General features: G+C 33.2%; 5 protein-coding genes across 6 annotated transcripts; all 5 read right to left on the reverse strand.

Moving 5' to 3' along the window:
- Nucleotides 1–5,523: 5,523 nt before the first annotated feature.
- LOC105956660 (uncharacterized) lies at nucleotides 5,524–7,705 on the reverse strand. The gene is made up of 9 exons (XM_088816285.1): nucleotides 7,573–7,705; nucleotides 7,344–7,483; nucleotides 7,166–7,252; nucleotides 6,860–6,985; nucleotides 6,587–6,757; nucleotides 6,271–6,372; nucleotides 5,931–6,101; nucleotides 5,745–5,824; nucleotides 5,524–5,660 (listed from the first exon to the last, which is right to left on the reverse strand). The coding sequence occupies exons 2-9, from the start codon at nucleotides 7,467–7,469 to the stop codon at nucleotides 5,603–5,605; spliced, it is 921 nt and encodes a 306-aa protein (XP_088672411.1). The 5' UTR covers nucleotides 7,470–7,483; nucleotides 7,573–7,705; the 3' UTR covers nucleotides 5,524–5,602.
- A 1,182-nt stretch (nucleotides 7,706–8,887) lies between these two features.
- On the reverse strand, nucleotides 8,888–11,135 carry LOC105957713 (GABA transporter 1). 2 transcript variants are annotated; one of them, XM_088816287.1, is made up of 7 exons: nucleotides 10,788–11,135; nucleotides 10,500–10,630; nucleotides 10,300–10,394; nucleotides 10,024–10,210; nucleotides 9,794–9,924; nucleotides 9,489–9,704; nucleotides 8,888–9,396 (listed from the first exon to the last, which is right to left on the reverse strand). In XM_088816287.1, the coding sequence occupies exons 2-7, from the start codon at nucleotides 10,615–10,617 to the stop codon at nucleotides 9,004–9,006; spliced, it is 1,140 nt and encodes a 379-aa protein (XP_088672413.1). In that variant the 5' UTR covers nucleotides 10,618–10,630; nucleotides 10,788–11,135; the 3' UTR covers nucleotides 8,888–9,003. The 2 variants fall into 2 exon arrangements, with proteins under 2 accessions (XP_088672413.1, XP_012837130.1); XM_012981676.2 differs by having other exon boundaries at nucleotides 10,500–10,622; nucleotides 10,788–11,124.
- A 1,307-nt stretch (nucleotides 11,136–12,442) lies between these two features.
- On the reverse strand, nucleotides 12,443–13,724 carry LOC105952530 (uncharacterized). The gene is made up of 2 exons (XM_012976097.2): nucleotides 13,404–13,724; nucleotides 12,443–13,306 (listed from the first exon to the last, which is right to left on the reverse strand). Exons 1-2 carry the CDS (start codon nucleotides 13,590–13,592, stop codon nucleotides 12,629–12,631), a joined length of 867 nt encoding a protein of 288 aa, XP_012831551.1. The 5' UTR covers nucleotides 13,593–13,724; the 3' UTR covers nucleotides 12,443–12,628.
- A 1,321-nt stretch (nucleotides 13,725–15,045) lies between these two features.
- On the reverse strand, nucleotides 15,046–16,371 carry LOC105956652 (putative WRKY transcription factor 21). The gene is given in 6 exon segments (XM_088817413.1): nucleotides 15,046–15,332; nucleotides 15,408–15,548; nucleotides 15,625–15,789; nucleotides 15,792–15,990; nucleotides 16,081–16,140; nucleotides 16,363–16,371. Coding segments are annotated over 6 exon segments (708 nt in total). The 3' UTR covers nucleotides 15,046–15,198.
- A 29-nt stretch (nucleotides 16,372–16,400) lies between these two features.
- Nucleotides 16,401–19,452, reverse strand: LOC105957702 (signal recognition particle 9 kDa protein). Its single transcript, XM_012981666.2, has 4 exons — nucleotides 19,218–19,452; nucleotides 19,030–19,098; nucleotides 17,243–17,336; nucleotides 16,401–16,683 (listed from the first exon to the last, which is right to left on the reverse strand). The coding sequence occupies exons 1-4, from the start codon at nucleotides 19,287–19,289 to the stop codon at nucleotides 16,607–16,609; spliced, it is 312 nt and encodes a 103-aa protein (XP_012837120.1). The 5' UTR covers nucleotides 19,290–19,452; the 3' UTR covers nucleotides 16,401–16,606.
- Between the last annotated feature and the right edge of the window lie 3,199 nt (nucleotides 19,453–22,651).

Below are 22,651 nucleotides of genomic sequence, written 5' to 3' on the forward strand. Positions count from 1 at the left end.
TCTAGTGTTTTGATTTTGTCTTTTCTAATTTTAATTTTAATTATTATTTTTTATTCCTGGAGTTGTCCTTTCATTTACCAGGAAATGATTGCTTCAGTTTTGCTTTAGTTCTTCCCAACGTTCTTTTCACCTTATGTTTGTATAACTTATCCGACTTAATTTATTTTATAATATGATTTAACTGCTACAAGTAACTAGTTCTTCACCCGTGCGTTGCACGGATGTCAGTTTTAAAATGAGAAAAATAATAATATGTAAACGACTATCTCTTTATAACAATAGCAATTCAAGTAAACAAAATGGAAGAAAATAAAAAAAAAACCATAAACTTTATCTCTTATTTCAGAATTTTAACATATGAGATTAAATTAAATATTCTAAAGAAGAAAACGTGAAGCGCGCAAACACGATATGAAGATTAAGTGAAATCATTTAAAATATATGGTATAACTCTAGTTCGAGGAATGCAACCTACTACACAATGTCAATATTTTGCAAAATAACTAAATTAACAACAAACATGGTAGGAGAGAAGTAACAAAATAGATATTCAAATAACCTGTAAGTTTATAACTAATGACGTTTAATTAGTGATGCAAATTGCTCAAACAACAATACAGCTTATAAATATTGCAAAAGAGATAAGATGTATACGTCCTTATTGATACCAATGCTGATATCAATACCGATACCAATATGGATACCAATACTGATACCAATATTGATATTAATATTGATACTAATACTTATACTAATTAATATCAATACTAATACTGATACTAATCAATATCGATACACATACTAATACTAATACTAATACTAATAATAATACTAATACCAATACCAATACTGATACCAATACCAATACTAATACTAATACTAATATTAATACTAATACTAATACTAATATTAATCCTAATACTATTGCTATAACACTAATACTAATACTAACACTAATACTAATACTTATACTAATACTAATACTAATACTAATACTAATACTAATACTAATACTAATACTAATACTAATACTAATACTAATATTAACACTAATACTAATACTAATACGAATATCAATACTAATGCGAATACTAATACTAATACTAATACTAATATTAATACTGATACTAATATTAATACTAATACTAATACTAATACAAATACTAATACCAATACCAATACCAATACCAATACCAATACTAATACTAATACTAATACTAATACTAATACTAATACTAATACTAATACTAATACTAATACTAATACTAATACTAATACTAATACTAATATCGATAGTAATATCGATACTAATACTCATACTAATACAAATATTAATACTAATACTGATACTAATAATAGTTATATTGATACTAATACTAATACTGTTACTAATACTAATACTAATACTAATACTAATACTAATACTAATACTAATACTGATACTAATACTAATACTAATACTAATACTAATACTAATACTAATACTAATACTAATACTAATACTGATACTGATACTCATACTAATACTAATACTGATACTAATACTAATACTAATACTAATACTAATACTAATACTAATACTAATACTAATACTAATACTAATACTAATACTAATACTAATACTAATACTAATACTAATACTAATACTAATACTAATACTAATACTAATACTAATACTAATACTTATACTAATACTAATACTAATACTTACTGATATTGATTCAAATACTGATATTGATAGTGATACTGATACTGACATTGATACTGATATTGATACTGATACTGATACTGATGTTGATAGTCATATTGATACTCATAGTAATATTAATATTAATACGAATATTATTACTAATTATGATACTCATACTAATACTGATACTAATATTGTTACTCATACTGATATTGATGCCGATAAAAATAGTAATACTAATACTAATATTATACTAATAATACTGATACTAATACTAATATTGATACTGATACTGATATTGATACTGATACTAAAATTGATACTAATATTGATTCTCATACTGATATTGATACTGAAACTGATATCGATACTGATACATATACTGGTACTGATACTGGTACTGATATTGATACTAATACTCATACGGATACTTATCCTGATATTAATACTAATATTAGTAATAATACTTACTATTACTAATACTAATATAAATGCTAAAACTAATTTTATTGCTAATGATCTAATGCTAATGATACATATACATATATTGATACTGATATCGATACCGATACCGATACCGATACTGATACAGATACTGATACTGATACTGATACTGATATTGATATTGATACTGATACTGATACCGATACTAATAATGATACTGATACTGGTACTGATAGATATTGTGGTACTGATACTGATACTGATACTTATACTGATACCAATAATAATATTGATACAGATACTTATGTTACTACTAATATTTGTACTAATACTAATACTAATACTAATACTAATACTAATACTAATACTAATACTAATACTAATACTAATATGTTAATATTGTTAATGTTAATGCTAATAGTAATTTTGATGCTAATGTAATCTAGATATGCTAATTATTATGCTAATGCTAATTATGATTGTAATTCTAATATTATCCAAATCCTTATCGTATTCCTAATTCTATTCATAACACTGATCATAGTTCTAATCCTAATCCTAATCCTAATCATAATCCTATTCCTAACACTAATCATAAGCCTAATAATTTTAATACTAATAATACTAATGTTAATGCTAATGCTAGTGTTAATTCTAATTCTAATCTTAATTATAATTCTAATCCCAAACTTAATGTTAATCATAATCCTAATACTAATACATGTCACTAATTATCGTACTAAGCATAATCATAATCTTAATTATAATTCTAATCCTAATATTATATTAATCATAATTACAATTTGAATCCTATTTCTAGTATTAATACTAATACTAATTCAAAGAATTATAATTATAATTATAATTATAATTATAATTATAATTATAATCAAAAATTCTAATTTTGCAACAATTGTTTTTGCAATGATCTATTATTTAGTATAAAAAAAAATAATTCTATTCAATCTCGAACATTTATATCAAATTTCTTATGTGTGGTAGTTGAACCATAAAAAAACACATATTAAATATATTAGAAATTAATATTTAATTATATTATCAAATTGACATTAAAATTATATAAAATATTATAAGGGTATAAGCAAACATTAAGACGTAAAAGAACAATAATCATTGTTAATAAGATAAATTATGAAAATCCTCCTGAACTTAGACTAAATTACAGAAAACACCCCCACTTATCGGTGATTACTAAAATTCCCCTTATGTTTGTCTATGTCTTACACAACCCCCTTATGGTGTGATTTTTGTACGGAATCTTTTTTATTCTATATAATATCCCAAAAAATATGGAGTCTACCCTTGCAGACGGGACATTTCTTTTATCATATTTTTTAAACTTAAAAATTACCCTCAGGGGTGGTCATGGTAATAATAAAAAATTGTGAAAGTGTTATTTAAGAAGAATAAATATTTCGTGTAAAGTTCACCTGAGGGTAATTTTTGTATTTAAAAAGTACCATAAAGAAATGTCGTGTGTGCAGGGTATAATAAGCATTATTGGAATATTTCACGTAATAAAAAAATTCCTTCAAAAATCATACCATAAGCGGTTGATGTAAGAGGGAAACAAACATTAGGTAAATTATTAATATAAACTATATACGGCAAGAGCACTTCGAGTGAGATTATTAAATGAGCTATCAAAACATTTAACCACCATTTTTATTCTCCAAAATAGTAATTTTTAATTCCATTAGATTTATGAAATGAGATATTTTGATATTTCATCTTTCAAATGTAAAAATACATTATGCAATCATGGTGAATAAAATATCAAACATGAGTTATGAATCCAACCACCTCAGTGTCCATTTAGAAAATAACATGTGGCAATTAGATATATTTAATTAACAACGATTTAATACCTATGGTTGGAGCAAATACATTTATATAAATATCAAAATAAAATATTAAATAGCACATAAATATTTGCAAACTCATTTTGATACTTTTGGGTTAGTGTTGATCTAGATATTTCCATAATTATATTTATTAGAGTCATAATGAAATCCTTATTAGTGGAATACAATATATAGTATATACGATCATTATACATTTTAAACAAAACAATTGATATTATTAATGTTAGCCATTAAATAAAAATGAATTTAATACCAAAGATTTAGAATTATTATATTTTGAAATATATAAAATCAATTCATTTTTTTATCAATTGATTAAACTTAGCTTAGGTCATTCAATTTATTAGTATAATCATGATAAAATTCGTATTTTAATTAGTATATAATTTAAAAAGTTAAATCAATCGTAAAATTTATTGTCACTGGATTCTTCAGTGAAGAAAAAAATAATTATTTAAATAATAACATGAAATTCATGTAGTATAATTTTCAATATGATAAATAAGTGGGAGTATATTACTCTACACATGGCATAACAAATGGTGTCAATTTTCGCAAGATAGTAAATTCAAACACATATCTATCTTTTTTTATAGATAATATTAATATATAATAGTAAATTAGTAAAAAAAAATACATATTCTCTAGTCATGTTCATGTAAAATGTATAATATCAAATAATTTATTCTACAATATTTGTTTTAATATAAATCCAAGTTTATGAATTAAAATTAAAAAAATTCGTAACACCACCAATCATCCAATTATAATAAGAGAAGATTTTAAATCGAATTTAACTAAATTAAAATTAAATTATTTATAAAATTAAATTCAAAAATAAATTTATTTAGGGTTTTCAAAAAAATTGATATATTTAGAGCATTTTATATATGGTAGGATATAAATATATTAATAAAATAATTAAACATATTTAACTATCTTTAATTTTGGAAAATGATGACATGTTTTTTGATGATTTATTTCGACCAACCAATTCGCCACTTGGGATGAAATTGAAGACATGTCATCAATTGAAATTGCCAAATGTCAATCAATTAGCTATGCAATTCAACTTTTATATATTATATAGATTTGATATATTTTTACTTTTTTTTTTTTGGCTTTACCTTATAGTCAGGTAAATTACTATCACCCCACTGAGGTAAAGTTTATTAACGAAAAAATCCCTTCGTTTTCCATAATTAAATCCACCCCTGCAATTCGTAGATTTTATACATTAACACCCTATTGTAGGGGTGGATGTAAGAAATTTACAAACTAGAGGGACAGTAATTTCTCAAAAAAAGGGGTTTTTTCGTAATTAATCTTTACCTCATGGAGGTGGTTGCAATTTACCCAATAATTTATCTAGGCATCATAATTCATACAACTATTGCAGACTGTTACTCTGGGTATATATATTATACAACTACTGCAATCTTATAAGCCTGCACTATTTTATCCAGTGCAGCTCCAAAAGAAGTTACAAAAATATATCCGTTTTCCGACCGATATATTTTGCCTTCACAAAAGCAGAAAACTACACGAAACACACAACCAAAAAAGCTAAACGGAAAATTGTTCAAGGCCTCCAACGGTCACTTGGTGAATTTGTGTCGCGCATCGCGTCAACAGCTTCTCTGCCACGAATCAAACAAAAAAAAAAATCATCTCATCTACAAGTATGTCCAAGAAAGAATCGGATGGTAAACGACAGTGCTCACCTTAATGCCTTACAAATTTCCTCGCTTCCTGGATCCAGCATTTTAGCCCTATGAAATGCCCCGCACGCCATCACATAACACTTCGCCAAAACGAAAAAAAAAAATTAGAGGCCAATAACATGCAATTACAATAAACGAACAAAATTTTGAACCGAAATAAATAAATAATTAAGTATTGGGTTTTACTTTGAGTAGCATCCATGCAACACCTTCTCTGTAGCGAGCCTTGGCCCAATCAGGTCTCAGTTCAACGCACGCCTCGGCGTCAACTAATGCGAAAGCGCCTTCGTTCAATTTAGCCCAACATAAGCTTCTATTTGATATCACCTTTGCATCATCTGGTTTAATATATATTGCCTAACACGTAACAACCCAAATTTTTCGATTGGTTAAAATCATAAACTTTATGTATATAAACTTTATATACATTATATAGATGTATAATGTATATGAAAATTGTGATTTCAACCTTTATATATATATGTATAATGTATATGAAAATTGTGATTTGACTGATTTAAATTACCTCACTGAACCATTTTACTGCAGTAGCGTAATCCTTTATCTTCACAGCATTTTTGCCTTCCTGATCAACGAACCGAAAGTAAGCATTCTTCCTTAGCTCTCTCTGCCAAAAAATTAAAAAAAAAAAAAAAAGCATATAAGTTATCGATCCAGAGAGATAACAAAATACTATTGACTAATAAGTAAAATTCCGTATCACTTTTAATAAAATTGAGATCGAAATCAACGTAAATTTAGCGATAAGATATATGAAGATATATAATGGAATTATTATGAAATATTAGTTAGAAAAGAAAGATAAGTTGAGTTGTTGAGACCTTCATATTAGCTTCTACAGTGTGGAAGTAGTTTACGATTCCATGGATGCTCCAATCGGGATAACTCGGAATTCTCTCCGTCAATGGAAATAAAATACGAGCAAAATCAAGATTACCCACAGAGATAGCTTGCTCTATCGGTTTCAGAGAGTTGTTATCATTATCTGAAAACTGAATTTTAAAAAATAAAAAACAAATAAATAAATCGATAGAACAGTGTACAGACAATGAACAGGATAGATAGAGAGATAAAACAAAGAATAGAAACGAAACTGATGTAACTAGGTTTGGATTAGCTCCGGCAGCAAGCAAAGACTTGAGAAATCCGGCTTCGCCTATTGGAATTGCACAAGTCAAAGGACGTAAACCAGACGAGATAATGTTCGGATCAGCTCCAGCCTGTCGCCAAAAACACGTTTACGAGATAAGATTGCGAGTGATTAGTAATTAGTAATTACTAATAGATTGCTAAAATTGTATTTTCAATTGCAAGAGTGTCGATTGAATACAATTTCCGACAACAATTATTTGAATTTACCTTTTGAACGAAAGGAATCAAACTATAAACAACAAAATTACCTTCAGTAACAGCTCGAAGCATTCATATGATTGAGAAATAATCGCACTCACAAGCGGGGAAGGAGAGATTGAAGAGACTAGATTCGGCTGCCGAAAAGAAATTTAAATAAATTAATTAATAATTACAATCAAAAACATAAAACCGAAAAATCAAAACAAAGTTTGTTAGCCTGCCTACATTTGCACCATGACCTAAGAGAAGACGAACAGATTCGACATTTCCGGATGCTGCCGCACATTGCAGCGGTGTTCCGTTCACAGAATTCGACTCGATATCGGCACCTTTCGATAACAACATTTTCATAAGCTCCTTGTTATCTAAAAATCCCGAAGAAAAAAAATATTAAACATCTGTTTCATTTATAAAAATAGAATCATATTAAAAAAAACCAACGGAACGACAAAACCTTGTTCGGCGGCGTAATGTAGCGAAGTCTTCCCCTTACGATCGGCAATGGTGATATCAGCACCTCGGTTAATTAGATATTTTGATGTGATGAATCTTCTCTTTTGAAGAGCAAGTATCAGAGGAGTATCACCTGCAGTGCAGCAGTTGTGTGTATTATAATTTTTATACCAAGATTTAATTAATTAAAAGTGTTGGTAATGAAAAACAATGCTCTTCCAATTCATTGCCACCCAACTTCACTTCCAATTCTGTCAAAAATAAATATAACAAAAAATGAAATTTCTAAAATAAAATAAAAATAGAAAAAATGTCAGGAAATTTTTTTAAAGAAAAAAGTAACCCTGAAGAAGTTCAAGGTCTCCACTAGCAGCAGCCTTCTGAATCAGAATATCTGCAATCACATAAACATCAAGAAAAAGAAACAAGTGCATGAATATTGAAAAAAGAAAAGAACATGCAAAAAAGTTTCATACAGACCATCCTCATCAGGAGTATACATGATTTAAGCTAGCACTGCACACACAGGAAACTGAAGCCTCTGTGTATGTTTGTAGTAATATTTGTTCAATGCATATTTTTGGTTATAGAGACATATTTGACTGTTAACATTCTTTTTTTTTCTTTTTTTCTTTTTTTTCTTTTTTTTTTTTGGTTTTAGAGACAGTGAAATGTCATTTCATGTATCCTCAGAAATGATTACTTCGGCTCTTCCCAAAGCTCTCTCATCCTTTCCAACAATGCCATTATTCTGTTTGTAAATTTTATCCGACTTTGAAAAATCATTTCAAACACAAAAATTATCTATTTTCTGATGATAAATATTACTCCCTCTGTTCCACAATAACTGTCTCTTTTTAAAAATATTTTTGTTCCATATTATCTGTCACTTTAGATTTCCAATATGGCATTAAATGTATTTTTTCCTGTTTTAACCTTATTAATTCAACTATAAGTATTAACTCCCTCTTACATTATTAAATAATCAAGGTTATTTTAGTCTTTCTAATATATTTTACCTAAAATCAAGACACATTTATTGAACTTCTTAATACTTGTACAAAGCAAAAAACGACACTTAATAGGGAACGGAGGGAGTATATTACATGAGAATATACATAATATCAACACTTTATTTCTAGTCGTATCAAATTTAAATTATTATTTTATTATTTGTTTCATTAATTATATGAATTAAAACAATTAAATTAAGTCTTATTTTATATTTTCTACCTTCCTATGAATACAATTCCTTGGAGCAATAACTATACAAATGTAGCATGCGTGTCTTTTGTTCTATTTGCCAAAAACAATAATAAGATCTCAAATAATTACTATTTAATTATTATAAATAAATAAAAACTAATTTCAACATACATTAATCATATATCAGCTACAAAATAAACTTGGATTTGTTTTAGCACAGAGTATCTCACAGATCATGAAAGAACTTGTATGCCCTAATATCCAGTACAATAAATCTAACTGCACCTACACAGCCCAACACCGCAACTATCGAAAACCATACAGCAATAGCAGTGTTGAGTAGCAGCAATGGGAGTCGAAGCTTTTTTCGCCTAGGCAATTTTCCGGCTTTAATATAAGCTAAAACAGGAAACACGAAATCCAACGGAGTAAAACCAATCGCTCCGCATATAGAAACGAAGTCACCGAAGAACGGCATTGCAGAGGCAACTAGTGTTATTAAACCAATGTATATTGATGTGTAGAATAGACGATATATATAATCTTTAAAAGTCTTGTTATTGGCCTTCCCATATTGCGTTGTTCGTTCGAAATACGCATATGTTGGCCTGCAGTAGATCTAGACGCCCAAAAAAAACAATGTTGTAATGATATCACGAGAATATTATGAATGTTTGCAATAACGTACGAAAACTTACTCAAAAAATTTACCTGAAAGCATCCCGATATTTGAATGACAGCGAATAGATGAGCCATTATAATAGTCCATTTAGGTGTCGTTAGAGAAGAGAGAACGTACGGCTCAACTTCTGAACCAAACGCCCAATATCCCAAAAAGGCTAATTGCCAATAAGTCGAAACTATAACACAATATGCTGCTGATACACCTTTATACATATTCCCTTTCACAGGTTTTCTCACTGTGCTCTAGCAAAAATTGTCAGTTCATTCAGTCTCGGTTATTAAGAGTAATAAACGCGTAAAGAAAACAAGAACGAGAAGACGGTTATTTTTACTTGTATTTCTGGGAGCATTGCATCTCCAAATGAGAAGGCAATTGCACCTAGAGCATTGAAGGCTTTAAATACTTTAGCAGATGAACTTCCTTGCAAACTATACGTAATCGATTTTCGATCTTCTCTTTTCCCTACATTTTTTTTATTCCAGAATAACTCGTTTAGCTACTTGATAGAACTCGTTTTTCTCAAAGAAGAACAGATGAAAGAGTTTTCTTGAAAAGACATACCATTATATATTGTTACGCCAATAGTTGTGCCGGCAAAACCGATTGTGCTTAGAGTGCACAAACCGTTCATCCATCTCAGTGAATGAATGTCCGGGAACTGAGAGAGAGCTAATTCAAACGCACCAAAAAATACAATGAAATGCTGCAGTCTCAAGCTGCCATCGGGATTGTAGTATTTGTATACTGCCTGTGGATGTAAAAACATAATATATAGATTAAATTAGATTTATGGTTTCAATAAAAACTTCGAACGATCGACACGATTTAATTAACAACCTTAAGGCTACTCCCAGCTGCGATTTGGATAGCAATATTATTTCCCAATGAAGCCACTTGCTGAAAAAATGCAATAGACCAGTAACCCCATGATCCTTCATAATCAAATAACAGAGCCAATAAACAACAATTTTCGATTAATTTTCGATTGCAAGTAAAACAGAGTAACCCCAATTCTACACACACACACACACACACACCATAAATGCTTTTGGCAAGATGCCTGTAAGTAGTGTGCTTCTTCCCATCCCATCTCCACAGAGAAGCAATCAGCAGACTAGAATACCACGTGGCAATAGTCCCTCCAACTAAACTCATCACCCCTGAAACCCTAGAACAGGTACTATTAGTCACAAAATAACCTAAAACTTAAAATTGTGTTTTATTATTTTGAAGTTTGAAATATCATGTGATAGAGATCTATGAAATGGAGTGCTATTCGTAAATCGTAAACAGTATTTAATTATTCGGCCGGAGCGATTACATACCGAGTGGCCAGCCGAGGGAGGCGACGGCGAAAGGGAGCGGGGCGTAAGCGGCGGGGGTGGCGATTGTAGTGGCGACGTGGAAAGCGGCGTGTTTCCAGGTGCCTCGAGCTTCGTGCTCGTCGTTTGGACCTGCTATTTCGTTTTCTTCTGCTACTTCATCGTCGATACGGTTGTCAGTATCCGAATTTTCCATCGCCATTGATGCAGATTTCTGGTTTCTGAAAATGATTGCGTGGGAAAATTAAACAAAGAACAAGAGGGATGGATACAAGGAGTAAAACAAGTCCAATATAGCGGAAGCAAGCAGTCAACGAATTGCAACAGCTCATTCTTGACATGTTGGAATTTGCATAAAAAAGTGCATGACAAATCCATTTAATTAAAAAATTGGGCATGCTACTTCTATATTTTGCAAATAAACCCACAACTTACAAATGTCTTGCTATAAAGGCAATGATTTTTTTTTTTTTGCGAGATTTGCCCATGTATACAACGTGAACATTTAGAAAATGAAATGCTATTTACGGTCACAAAATTGCTATTTGCGGTTTATAAAAAAAACCTCCAAAACTTTCCAAAAAAATCCAAAAACTCCCCAAATTGCAAATAGCAACAAAAAAAAAATTTCGAAAATTCGAAATCTAGCTTGAAGAAGGGTTGGGCTTCGATTTTTTGATGTAATTTCGACTCTTTTATGTGTAATATGCATTGGGTAGGTCGATTACGGAACCAATTTCATGTTAAAAAGCCCTATAAATCGATTTGTAGGGCTTTTTTTTAGCAAAAAAATGTTGGAACGCCCATCTTGAACATTCAATTAAAAAAAAAAAAAAAAAGCACTGGACGCCCAACTCAGGCGCCCAAATGCAGCTTGCACGCCCAACTTGAGCGTGCACTGCATGAATGGGCGCCCAAGTTGGGCTTTTACGCGTTTTGGGAGTGTTTTGGATTTTTTTGAGAAGTTTTTGGATTTTAGAAAAAAAAAGTGTTTTTTTTTATAAACTGCAAATAGCAATTTTCAAACCGCAAATAGCAATTACCTTTAGAAAACCCTCGGCTCCTTTTTAACTTATTTGTTTTCTTTTTCCTTTGAACACTCCTATTGAATTTGAGCTTCATCTGTTTCATCGTCCAAAAATAGATAGGAAACCGCCCCTTGAGGTAAGGATATATTTATGAAAAAATCCCTTATTTTTTCATAATTACACCCGCCCCTGAAATTTATAGATTTCTTACATTAACACCCTTATGTAGGGGCGGATGTAGAAAACTTACAAACTACAGGGGCTAGATGTAACTTTACAAAAAGAAGGGGGGTTTTCGTAAATAAATTTTCATTCAGGGATGTGGTTGTAATATATTTTATTATATTATGTATACTTGAAGAAAAAAATTGCCAACTAAATTATAAACTTATAATATAAAGTTTGAAAGAATAATAATTTGAAAGAAATAATGAAATATACATCATTTAGTAAAAATATCGATAATTAAATCATCAATATTTGTTTAGGGTTACTATGTATCAAATTTATAATCTATTTCTATCGAATTGGTAGCATATCTACGATCAAAAACAATATTCTGAAAATATGCAATAAATAAAATATTTCAAATAGCTGACTGAATCAAAAAAGAAAAAATTAAAAGGAGAATAAGAAAAAACTAAGATTGTATTAAAAGGTCAAAATAGGGACAAAAAAGGAATACGATTCTATAATACTCTATAGGCATCAAAAAGCAACTACAGTCTACACACATCAAAAGTGCAAAGACCCTTCACTAATTACATAACTGTCCCTAACAACATGACATTTCCCAAACTACCCCTCCAACAATTTTTACTTCTTTCCCTTCTTCGCCGGAGACTTCACCGTCTTCGACTTGACGGTCCTGGAAGGAGCCTTCTTCACCGGCGTCGCCTTCTTCAGCACCGGAGCTTTCTTTGCAGCAGCCGCCGCTGCCCTCTTGCTAGGAGTTGACCTCGTCGACGTCCTTTGCGCCTTTGCCGCTGGTTTCTTCTCAGCCACTGACTTCTCCGGAGCCTTCCTCTTTGGCGCAGCCTTCGCCTTCACAGGAGCAACAGCCTTCGGTTTAGCAGCAGGCTTAGCTTTGGCAGCCGGCTTGGCTTTAGCAGCTGGCTTGGCCGCCTTTGCAGCAGGCTTGGCTGCCTTGACAGCTGGCTTCGCCTTCACAGCAGGAGAATTAGCCTTTGCCTTCGCCTTCGGCTTTGAAGCGGCGGCAGTCTTAGGGTTTGCTTTTGGCTTCGCAGCCGGAACTGACTTCTTCTTAGCCGGCGCAGAAGCGGCAGCCGGTTTGGATGAACGAACCGGTGGGAGCTTGTACGAATTCTTCAATTTGTTGAGCTTTCCATTGGCAACAAGCTTCTTCAATTGAACGAGCAAAATCTTTTTAAAATTCGGTGCCAGATTCTTCTGCTTATCCTCAATCACCTTCGCAATCGCGTACTGACTCGATCCAGTCCGATCGCTCAGCTTCACGATCGCATCCTTAATCATCTTCATCGACAACAAAACAAACAAAAACAACAAAATCAGACGCCATTTCAAAACAAAAATTCGAAACCTAGAAAATGAGAATCGGCGAATTTAATACCTCAAAGTAAGTAGGGTGAGCGGCCGAGCCACGCTTTCTAGGGGCAGCAACTTTCTTCGCCTTGGGCACCTTTTCAGCGGCGGCCTTCTTCGATTTGGGCGTAGGGTTTTCTTCGTTAACAGCCTCCTCGATGGTCGGCGGCTCAAGCTCTGACTCGACGGGTAGAACTGGATCTTCGATGGTGGCCATGGAGAATTCTTCTTCTGAAAACTAGGGTTAGGGCTAGGGTTTGGAAATTGGAGTGCAGATCTGTGGACTGATACTATAGATTCTAATTATGCTTTGTTGGTTTGGGGATGAGTATGGTTGAGAATAAAAGGGCGGATTAAATAGTGAAAAGACCAAGGGTTCATATCCAGAAGACGAATGCTGATTGGTTGAGAGACTTTTGACGCGGATCGTGGCTATGTTGAAAATTTGAATTTGGACCGTGGGATGGGATTTAATCTACGGTGCGCCTCAACTGATGAGTAGGATTGATATGCCTAGCAAATGTTGGCTTGTTTTGGGAACCTAAAAGTGTGTTTTTGCGCCTGATTAATTTGATAATAACTTGAGCTAGACTTTGTGGATTGAAATGAATTTTTTTTAGTTTTGTAGGAAATTTCGTAAGCTTTCTGGATCATATTTTCTTGAATTTTGAAACTTAGGGGTTTGGGAGATATTGAATTTGTAATATAAAGTGGTCGACGAAGGAATAATCATGGAGTGTGGTGTAGTTTTCGAGCATTATGTGAAAATGCTCGGAACGGAATGCCGATTTTGACGTTGTGTGATGTACTAGATTAATGTACGAGACTGTACAATCGTGAATCGTGGAAATCGGAGAAGATTTGATTGGGGAAATGTTGGTTTGAAGTGCATTGAAGATGAACACATTCATAATAGTAATAAGACCATGTAACACAAGTTCTTCATAAAAATCAATCTCGTGCGAAAAATCAAAAAATCATTGTGTAATATTGTTTGTTGTGATCCTTTATTATTTGCATAAAAGACATTGTAGGATTGTTTCCTCGAACGCGATTTTTTTTTCTGCATGGCATCGTGTAACGTAAATTAAAATTAAAAATCGTAATTTTTGACACGTGTTATCTTTCACTAAGAGTTGATATTATCTAACAATATGTTGTTTATTGCGATTACTCGTAGTTGTTGATTTGACAAGTTCAACTACTTTTCGAATATGGAAAGCCGTTCGTATCTAATGTTGTATTAAACGAAAATATACTTCAATTTGTACGACTTGAAACATGAGCTCACCGAATTAAATCCAGTTACTTATACATACAATATATATACTTATTTTACGTCTCATCTTTAATTGTTGCCGTGTTGTATAATCGTCTGGATACGATTTCATTAAAATCAATTCAATGTCTTCGTAATTTTTTGTTTATTCTGAATACGCAACTTCCATAAGAATTAATTATCCAATGGTAGAAATATACAGTTGTCAGTCTAGAACTAATGGTGATGAACAAACTTACCATGAATTTGTAGACATATACAATTATTGCTGCAAATATGGTGATGAAAAGCATTTCTCAATACGACCGATAGGCTAAGGGCAAAATATCCGCACTATTACAGATATAAACATAATGATCAAATCCGGATTTGATTATCGGAAATAGGGTCACTAGTGATTCCTTAGATGGTTTTCTTCCCAAATTGGTAAATCCATCAATTCGACTGATACATTATAAATAAGTACAAATCCCGAAAGTGCTAACTTGTTTACGAGGGAATGCTTTTATATCAAGCACGAAACCTCAAATATTACCAATAAGATTCACGTGTCAATTAACTGTGAAGGTAACTTAGGGTGATTTTGTTCACCTTCATAAGTGACAATTAGCATCGAGGAATCTTCCGAGCATCTCACCACGTGTTTCCTCGAAGGACACCCTCTCATTATAGTATCCCCTGCACAAAACCAACGAGATCGTCACATATTAAAATCCCGTTTCGTAGTTTCTCTAACTTGTATTAAATATTAACCGTACAGATAAAATTGCAATTACTATACCCTTGGGTGAGGAGAACCTTTGATTGGCTTCTGACCGTATTTCCTCCAAGAATATTCATCGGGTGGGATATCAGCTAACTTGTTACTTGTAGCAGGAATCTTGATACCCTGTTCTTCCTACGAAACAAAGTACAAACAATTTATAGCAAAACCATTACATATTCGAGTGTTGTAATACTAAAACAAAGCTAAAATATAAAGACCTTTTCTTAGATCAATGGCATATACTGCTATCTCCACATTTCACACTTCTAGAACACTTTCTCTTGTGGTGATAAGAGATTTGATCTGCGTTTCGATTAGCAATACTCCCACCCATACTCAATGAAGATATAAAGGATCTTGTTGACGACATCGTTTCGTGCAGGTGGAGCTATCGAAATTCAGACTGATTCCACTACTACTTGGCCGATGAATCAAATCATCATCAGCCTGTATTTTCATCTGCTGCTTCTGTTGAAGTTGAATCGTGTTGTGGTGGTGCTGGAGAAAATGATAATTCGATGACTGCGTTTGCTGAACGAGTTGCAGAGGATTATTTCCCAATGCGAGACTCTTTGACCAAATTTATTGAGTTTTAAGGATTGGATTTTCTAAAAACACGTTTTAGAGGAGAGGAGTGTGAATTTTCTCGAGTTTTCTGACTCTAGCATGGCCATTGAACTTGTGGACAGCATCCCCTGTTTGTTGTACTAAATTCGGATACTGGTTTTGGCATTGAACAGTGACTTTTTAACTTATATTTTCCACTTCATTAATCTTTCATTAATATTAGGATATGGTGAAGTTGAAGAATTAGATTAAGCAAAATTTATTCCCAAGATATAATAATGACGAATAATCCCTGTTAGAAGCAATAATCAGCACAGGCCAAACTGGTGCAATAATCTTTAAAAAATCCAGGCAAAAACTAAGACAAGTAAATACAGAATCCATATCGTTTTCAAAGACGAAATAACCAGCGAAAGCAAGGGGAGAGTTTTACTTCAATGAAAATACCAGTCAGATGAAGTTAGCATCAAGGAATTTAAGCTACGTTTGCTACAAAAACACTAGAAGATTCAACCAAAATTTGTTTGAACTAAATTTAAGACCAATGTTTCATTTAATACTCTTCTCACGACTATTTTGGTGTTGTCGGAAACTTGTTGAAGATGATGAAGAAATATAACTATTGCTTCCTTCCCCTTCCTTTCTTGACCGGCTGTGCCTCTGCTTGTTCTTTTCCACCAACTTCAGATATATCCGCTGCAGAAGAAAAAAAAAATCATACAATAATTTCCTTGTTAGAATAAGCTCAAAAGCAAACTCATCTGTAGAAAAATGAAAAAAAAAAGGCAAAAGCGGGAACACGATGATGTGAAGATCAAGTAGCTGTGGTATAAGTTGGTGCTAACTGTAATTTAGCCAGGATTAAATAAAATACACGCCAATCTTAGTTATTATAACAAGTCTGCAATTTTGTCCCAAAGAAATCACATCAACGGAATTCACAAGCTGAATTTAGCAATGTATGTCGCCACTAGGAAATAAGAATGATGTGCTACTAAGACCTACCAATTTGATTTTCATTACCATTAACCCAAAATCAAAATATTTACAAATAATTTAACATTCCATTCTCCTAAGGTAATAGCAAACGGACATGTATGATAAACTGAACCTCAATCTTCCAATACCTACATTCCCCCAATTTAAAATTCGGCCAATAAAAATGAGGTATCGAGTACAATGAAGAAAACTAATCTCAAGCAGAGAGAATAAACTTTTCCCTTTCCTGATCAGTGAAAACAGTACAATACAATACCTTCGGGTCCACGAGCCATCAAAGTAAAGAAGATATTATTGAACTTCTCCATCTTCTTGGCATCCTGTGCTTGGTCTGTCTTAAATTTGATACACTGAAAAGAAAGAAGAAACCATCAGGTAGTGAAGATAGTTCCCAACTAAGCTTTCTAGTTTCTACTACATTGACTTAGTAAGTTATCATCTTCAAATTTCGGCAAAACATGAAAGACAATATGCTCCCAACATTAAGTAGCTATTGAAACATTTTACAGGATCACGCACAAATATGTTCATCTCAAGGACCTTCAAGCTAAATTTTCTAACACAGAGATGCAATGTTATGCTAGTAGGCTGCAGAAAGGTTCACCGATGACCGTGATAGTAAACTGAGGAAGGAAGAGTTTTCACCTTACATGATACTTCTATATACTGTATGATCAAGGGATTTGGCAAACCTACGACACACCCAAGACCTATTAAAAACAATAAATTAGTGACCCCAGAAAATCATAATCAACATGGCCTAATACCAGATGGTTACGCTAATTGGCTAAAGAAGTAGTGGAAATGATCATGTGCCTATAAGTGAAAATCACGAGCTTAGCCAGTATACACTGTCCCTCAGAACAAAAACTTGAAAGGAAAGACCTACAAAAATTTACTAGTAAGAAAGCATTCTCGGTAAAGCAGTAACAATCTCTACTACCAGTTAATAGAATGCAGAATAAAGGAAATGCCAAGATGAGGAAGCATAACAAACATTGTTGGATAATTTACATATTCACCGAAAGCATCTTACCGAAATCTTATATATATATATAAAGCCAACAAACTGAAATTGCAAGTGCCCTATTCGAGGACATGAATACTTAAACTAAATGAAATTGAAGTCCAGGCTTAATGAGCCAGAATCTCCTAGAAAATGGATAATGCAAAAATGCATATGCAACTTTACTTCAATAATTTCTGTGAGGAAGCAAAACATCGTCTGAGAACCCACTTTTAAATCCCAAGGATATTGCCGATCAAAAAAAAAACATGGTAATTCCTGTCATAGGAACTTCAAGTTTGTTGGTGAGATGAATTTGACTGTGTCTGGTCCAATATAACACTTTTCATTGTCATACAAATGGCAAGCCAAACCAAAAAGTTTCTATTATTTGATTTAGGTAGAGGATGAAATGAAACTAAGAGTTTCTATACGTAATATGAGTGACATGTATCAACACATGCTTACTACATTCAACTACCAGAGATTCACTTGCATAGAAAAACTAAGTTTGAAATAGACATTACATATTTTTGGTCTTTCCCGAGTATACAGTTCTTACTGTAACTGAAGACTTACAAGCCAAGCTTTAAAAGGATCAATGGAATTGTGATGGCAAGATTGAAGTCGTACTTTTCTTATGCATTCACATTAGCAACGGTGCATCATCAATGACAAATATCTTATATCTTACTGTCAAATTCACGAACATCTATAGGCTACTAGGCACATATAATATATGATCTGTAGGTATCTTATTCATGTTTCTATTTTCAAAATTCAAAGACACCTTAAAATCAACCCGTGTGGCGGATGTTAATCGTTGTATTTGTACAACATCTAAATTGGTAAGACAATTGCAATTTTTATATGTGGAAGTGGAACTGACACAAACCACACACATCTATACCCAAACACACACACACACACACACACACACACACACACACAACACACACATAACCAGCATATGTATATTTATATATACATACTCCGGTGTACTTCAAAAGATGGGAACATAATTACAGCAGCTTTACCTCTTTATCATCGGTGACTTTTAGAACCAATTTGCCGTCGCAATGCCTGTATTTCATGGAATAACGAGTCTGCGCCGCCCAATAAAACGAACCCCATCAGAATCCTCAAAGTAAATCAACATTCAACGAAAAATCAAAAAAAAAATTAAATAAAAAAATCAAAGCAATCAGGATTTAGGGAATTTCACCTTTTCAGGATCGGAGCGGAACAGCTGGACGGATTTTTCCAAAAAATCATCCCAAGATGCAATGTAGACCATGATCCCGAAATCGATATGCACGGCCGTCGGGTTCAATTTCTTCTGGGAGATTTACGCGGACGTTGCTGCAATTTTATCAGGGAGGTTTTGGCAACACGGCGCCGTTTTCCGAATGATTCATCCGTTTCTGCTCGTTGACTATATACAATTCCATTCAGGGTTAAATATAATAGCTAATTTCACTTACCTCCCTCTACTTGTGCATTATCCTTCATTTACACCCTGAAACTATCTAAACCCTTAATTACCCACTCAATTAGATTTTTCCACCAATTATACCCCTACTCATTTTTGTAAAGCCAATTATTTTTATTTTAGGTTTAATTGTGCCCGGTTATTTAAACCATTCCTTATATGAATATGTAGTTTTATTTGTTAGAAAAATAAGTTATGATTAAATCCAAGTTAACATAATTTTTTATTATCTTTTTTAATTTTATTACAATCATAATATTTTCACATTTTACTTTTAATTTTATTATTAGTATAAGTCAATATCAAACCAAGTTATGCAGTATTTGATTCAAAATTGTTTGCGAATAACTCGGTTTGTTAACATAACAACTCAAGATTGAATACGTATTTTTGTTCATTTAACTATTAATCTATGATTGAGCTCGTGATGTAAAAATGATGAAACATTTCCACAAAACTATCTACTAGATTTTGATTCTTGATCGACATTCGAATTGAGTTATAATTGTTATCAAATAAAATTCAAACATCATATTAATAAAGTTAGGGTAATCCTAAAATGATTAGAGCCTATCGAAAAAAGCCTAGTAAATGTCCATAAAACTAAGACTTATTACTGTCGGGGCGCACGTGTCTTCAAAGTTAGAGGTTATACCCCTCCTGGCGAGCTGAGGTGCTAGTTATAAGTTGAATGGTTAAGCTAGTGCTCATACGAGCTAGATCCGTTTCCCGTATTCCAGTGAGCTTCGTGCATTCTTGATGCCCGTTGGGCTCGCTCTGTTTGCTTACAAATGGGCTTTCCGATCCCAATTGTTGTACAATATTTTCGATCGCATTCCTAATATTGGGCCAGTGGTTGTTAGATGTGTGACGGTGGCCACTCGAATTGTTGTCTGAATCGGTCACTTCATGAATTTAATATTTGGGATTGGGCCTCTTTATATCGAGCTATCCAGCCAAGGCCCAATCCTCAAATTAGGGATATTATTATTATTTGACATGATAGTTCGATTATTTTAATCGGATTGTGAATTTATTACTAATATCAATTGAATAACAAATCAAGACAAGTGAATTACATACATCTGTTTTTTTTTTAGGTAAGTATTGTAGACACGTAAATTTAATATAATTTATATTATATTAAATTGAATCCCAAGATTATAATTTATCTTGCAAAATAAGTCATGGAGATAATTATCAATTAATTATTGACCAATAGGATTGTTTCTTCTCTTCCAAGTTATAAGAGATAAATATCAATTTAAAGAGAGCCAATCAAATCGCGCCACGTCATCAAGAAGACTTTGTGTAGGACTCTTATTCTACCACTATAAATAGGGACCCTCCCTACACAATTCAAGACACAACTCAAGAAGAATAAAAACCGTAGGAGAAAATTATCTCTACAATATTCAAGTCGTTCTTCATCAAATTCAAGGCGTTCTTCATCAAATCGAAGGAGTTCATCAAATCGAAGGTGTTCTTCATCAAATCAAGGCGTTACCCTCGAATTAACGTTATTAACATCAAATCAAGATCGAAGGAAGATTGAAGGGCCAAATCCATCAAGAATTCCAAGATCTTCAAGTCAAAATCCGTCAAAGTTCAGCGTTCGATCCGAGATTCAAGTCGCAAGACCCTCGGAAGACGTTATTCAAATCCAAATCAAATCCGGAGAAGATCAAGTCATATATTTTTCTTGAGAGAATAATCAGAGGATTAAATTAGAGTTTGTAACCCGCAATATTTTATTTTAATTCAATAAATTATCCTTGTGCAAGTATTTTCTTGTTTGTTAAATTCGCAGATAAGAATTTGTTGCTACAAATTTTGGCACGCCCAGTGGGACATCTCTACCTCTCATCTCTTCTCTCTCTCGAAGATCCTCGAAGTGTTGCAGCTGCAAGCGTCCTCCGAGACTAACTCGACGCCTCAAACCATTCAGAAAGGCTTACCACCTCTTGTCAACACAAGCACAGACGTGGAAGGTTCAAAACGAAAGATTTCACAGCCCACGCCTCGTTCAACATCAAGCTACTCAGAGGTGGCATCCGTCATGACAACAAACGCTACAACCATGGAGGAGCAAATTGCAAGTTTGACAAATGCAATTGATGGACTCACAAAGCATGTTCAACAACGAGATTCTCAAATTGCCGAGTTGATCAACAAGATGGACAAAGCCGATGCTAGTCAAGCAGTGGAGAATCAGATAGAAGTTCAAGACGAAGTCGAGACATCCACAAAGCAACAACCAGTTGAAAACGAGAAGGCTCCAGCTCAAGAACTTCAAGTTTCTCCAGAATGGATGATTCATGTAGATCAAGTGATAACGCTGATCAGTGGAACCATCAAAGACAAGTTGGAAGGAAGCTCGAAGTCATCATCAACCTATGTCAAGCCATACACGCAAAGGATTGATGATCTAAGGATGCCAATGGGCTATATACCTCCAAAGTTTCAACAATTTGACGGCAAAGGCAACCCCAAGCAACATGTGGCACACTTCGTCGAGACTTGCAATGATGCCGGGACGTACGGAGATCACCTCGTCAAGCAATTCGTCCGATCGCTCAAAGACAATGCGTTTGATTGGTACATTGATTTGGGGACTCCATCGATAGTTGGAAGCACTTAGAGGAAGAATTTCTCAACCGCTTTTACAGCACTCGAAGAACAGTCAGCATGATTGAGCTCACCAATTCCCGCCAATGGAAGAAGGAACCTGTCATCCACTACATCAACCGTTGGAGAAATTTGAGTCTTAATTGCAAGGATCGACTGCCCGAGACATCAGCTATTGAACTGTGCATCCAAGGAATGCAATGGGGACTCCGATATATCCTTCAAGGAATTCAACCTAAAAGTTTTGAAGAGTTGGCCACTCGAGCACATGATATGGAATTGAGTATAACTGCAAATGAAGTCAAAGAACCTTCATTCCAAAAGTCGTACCAGCTCAATGAAGAACATGTCGAAGAAGAACAAGAAGATCACGAGGATGGGGGCAAAACAACACCCTATGCAATATGACAAGTCAAATCAAATCAAGCACTCATTGACACGAGTTTAAAAGGTCTACATGTCCAAATCAAATGAAGTTCTCCTTGACACGAGTTTAAAAGGTCTACATATCCAAATCAAATGAAGCACTCCTTGACACG

This window comes from Erythranthe guttata, chromosome 4, assembly GCF_056151865.1.
Source record: "Erythranthe guttata isolate IM_541 chromosome 4, IM_541, whole genome shotgun sequence".
NCBI classification, from domain to species: Eukaryota; Viridiplantae; Streptophyta; class Magnoliopsida; order Lamiales; family Phrymaceae; genus Erythranthe; species Erythranthe guttata.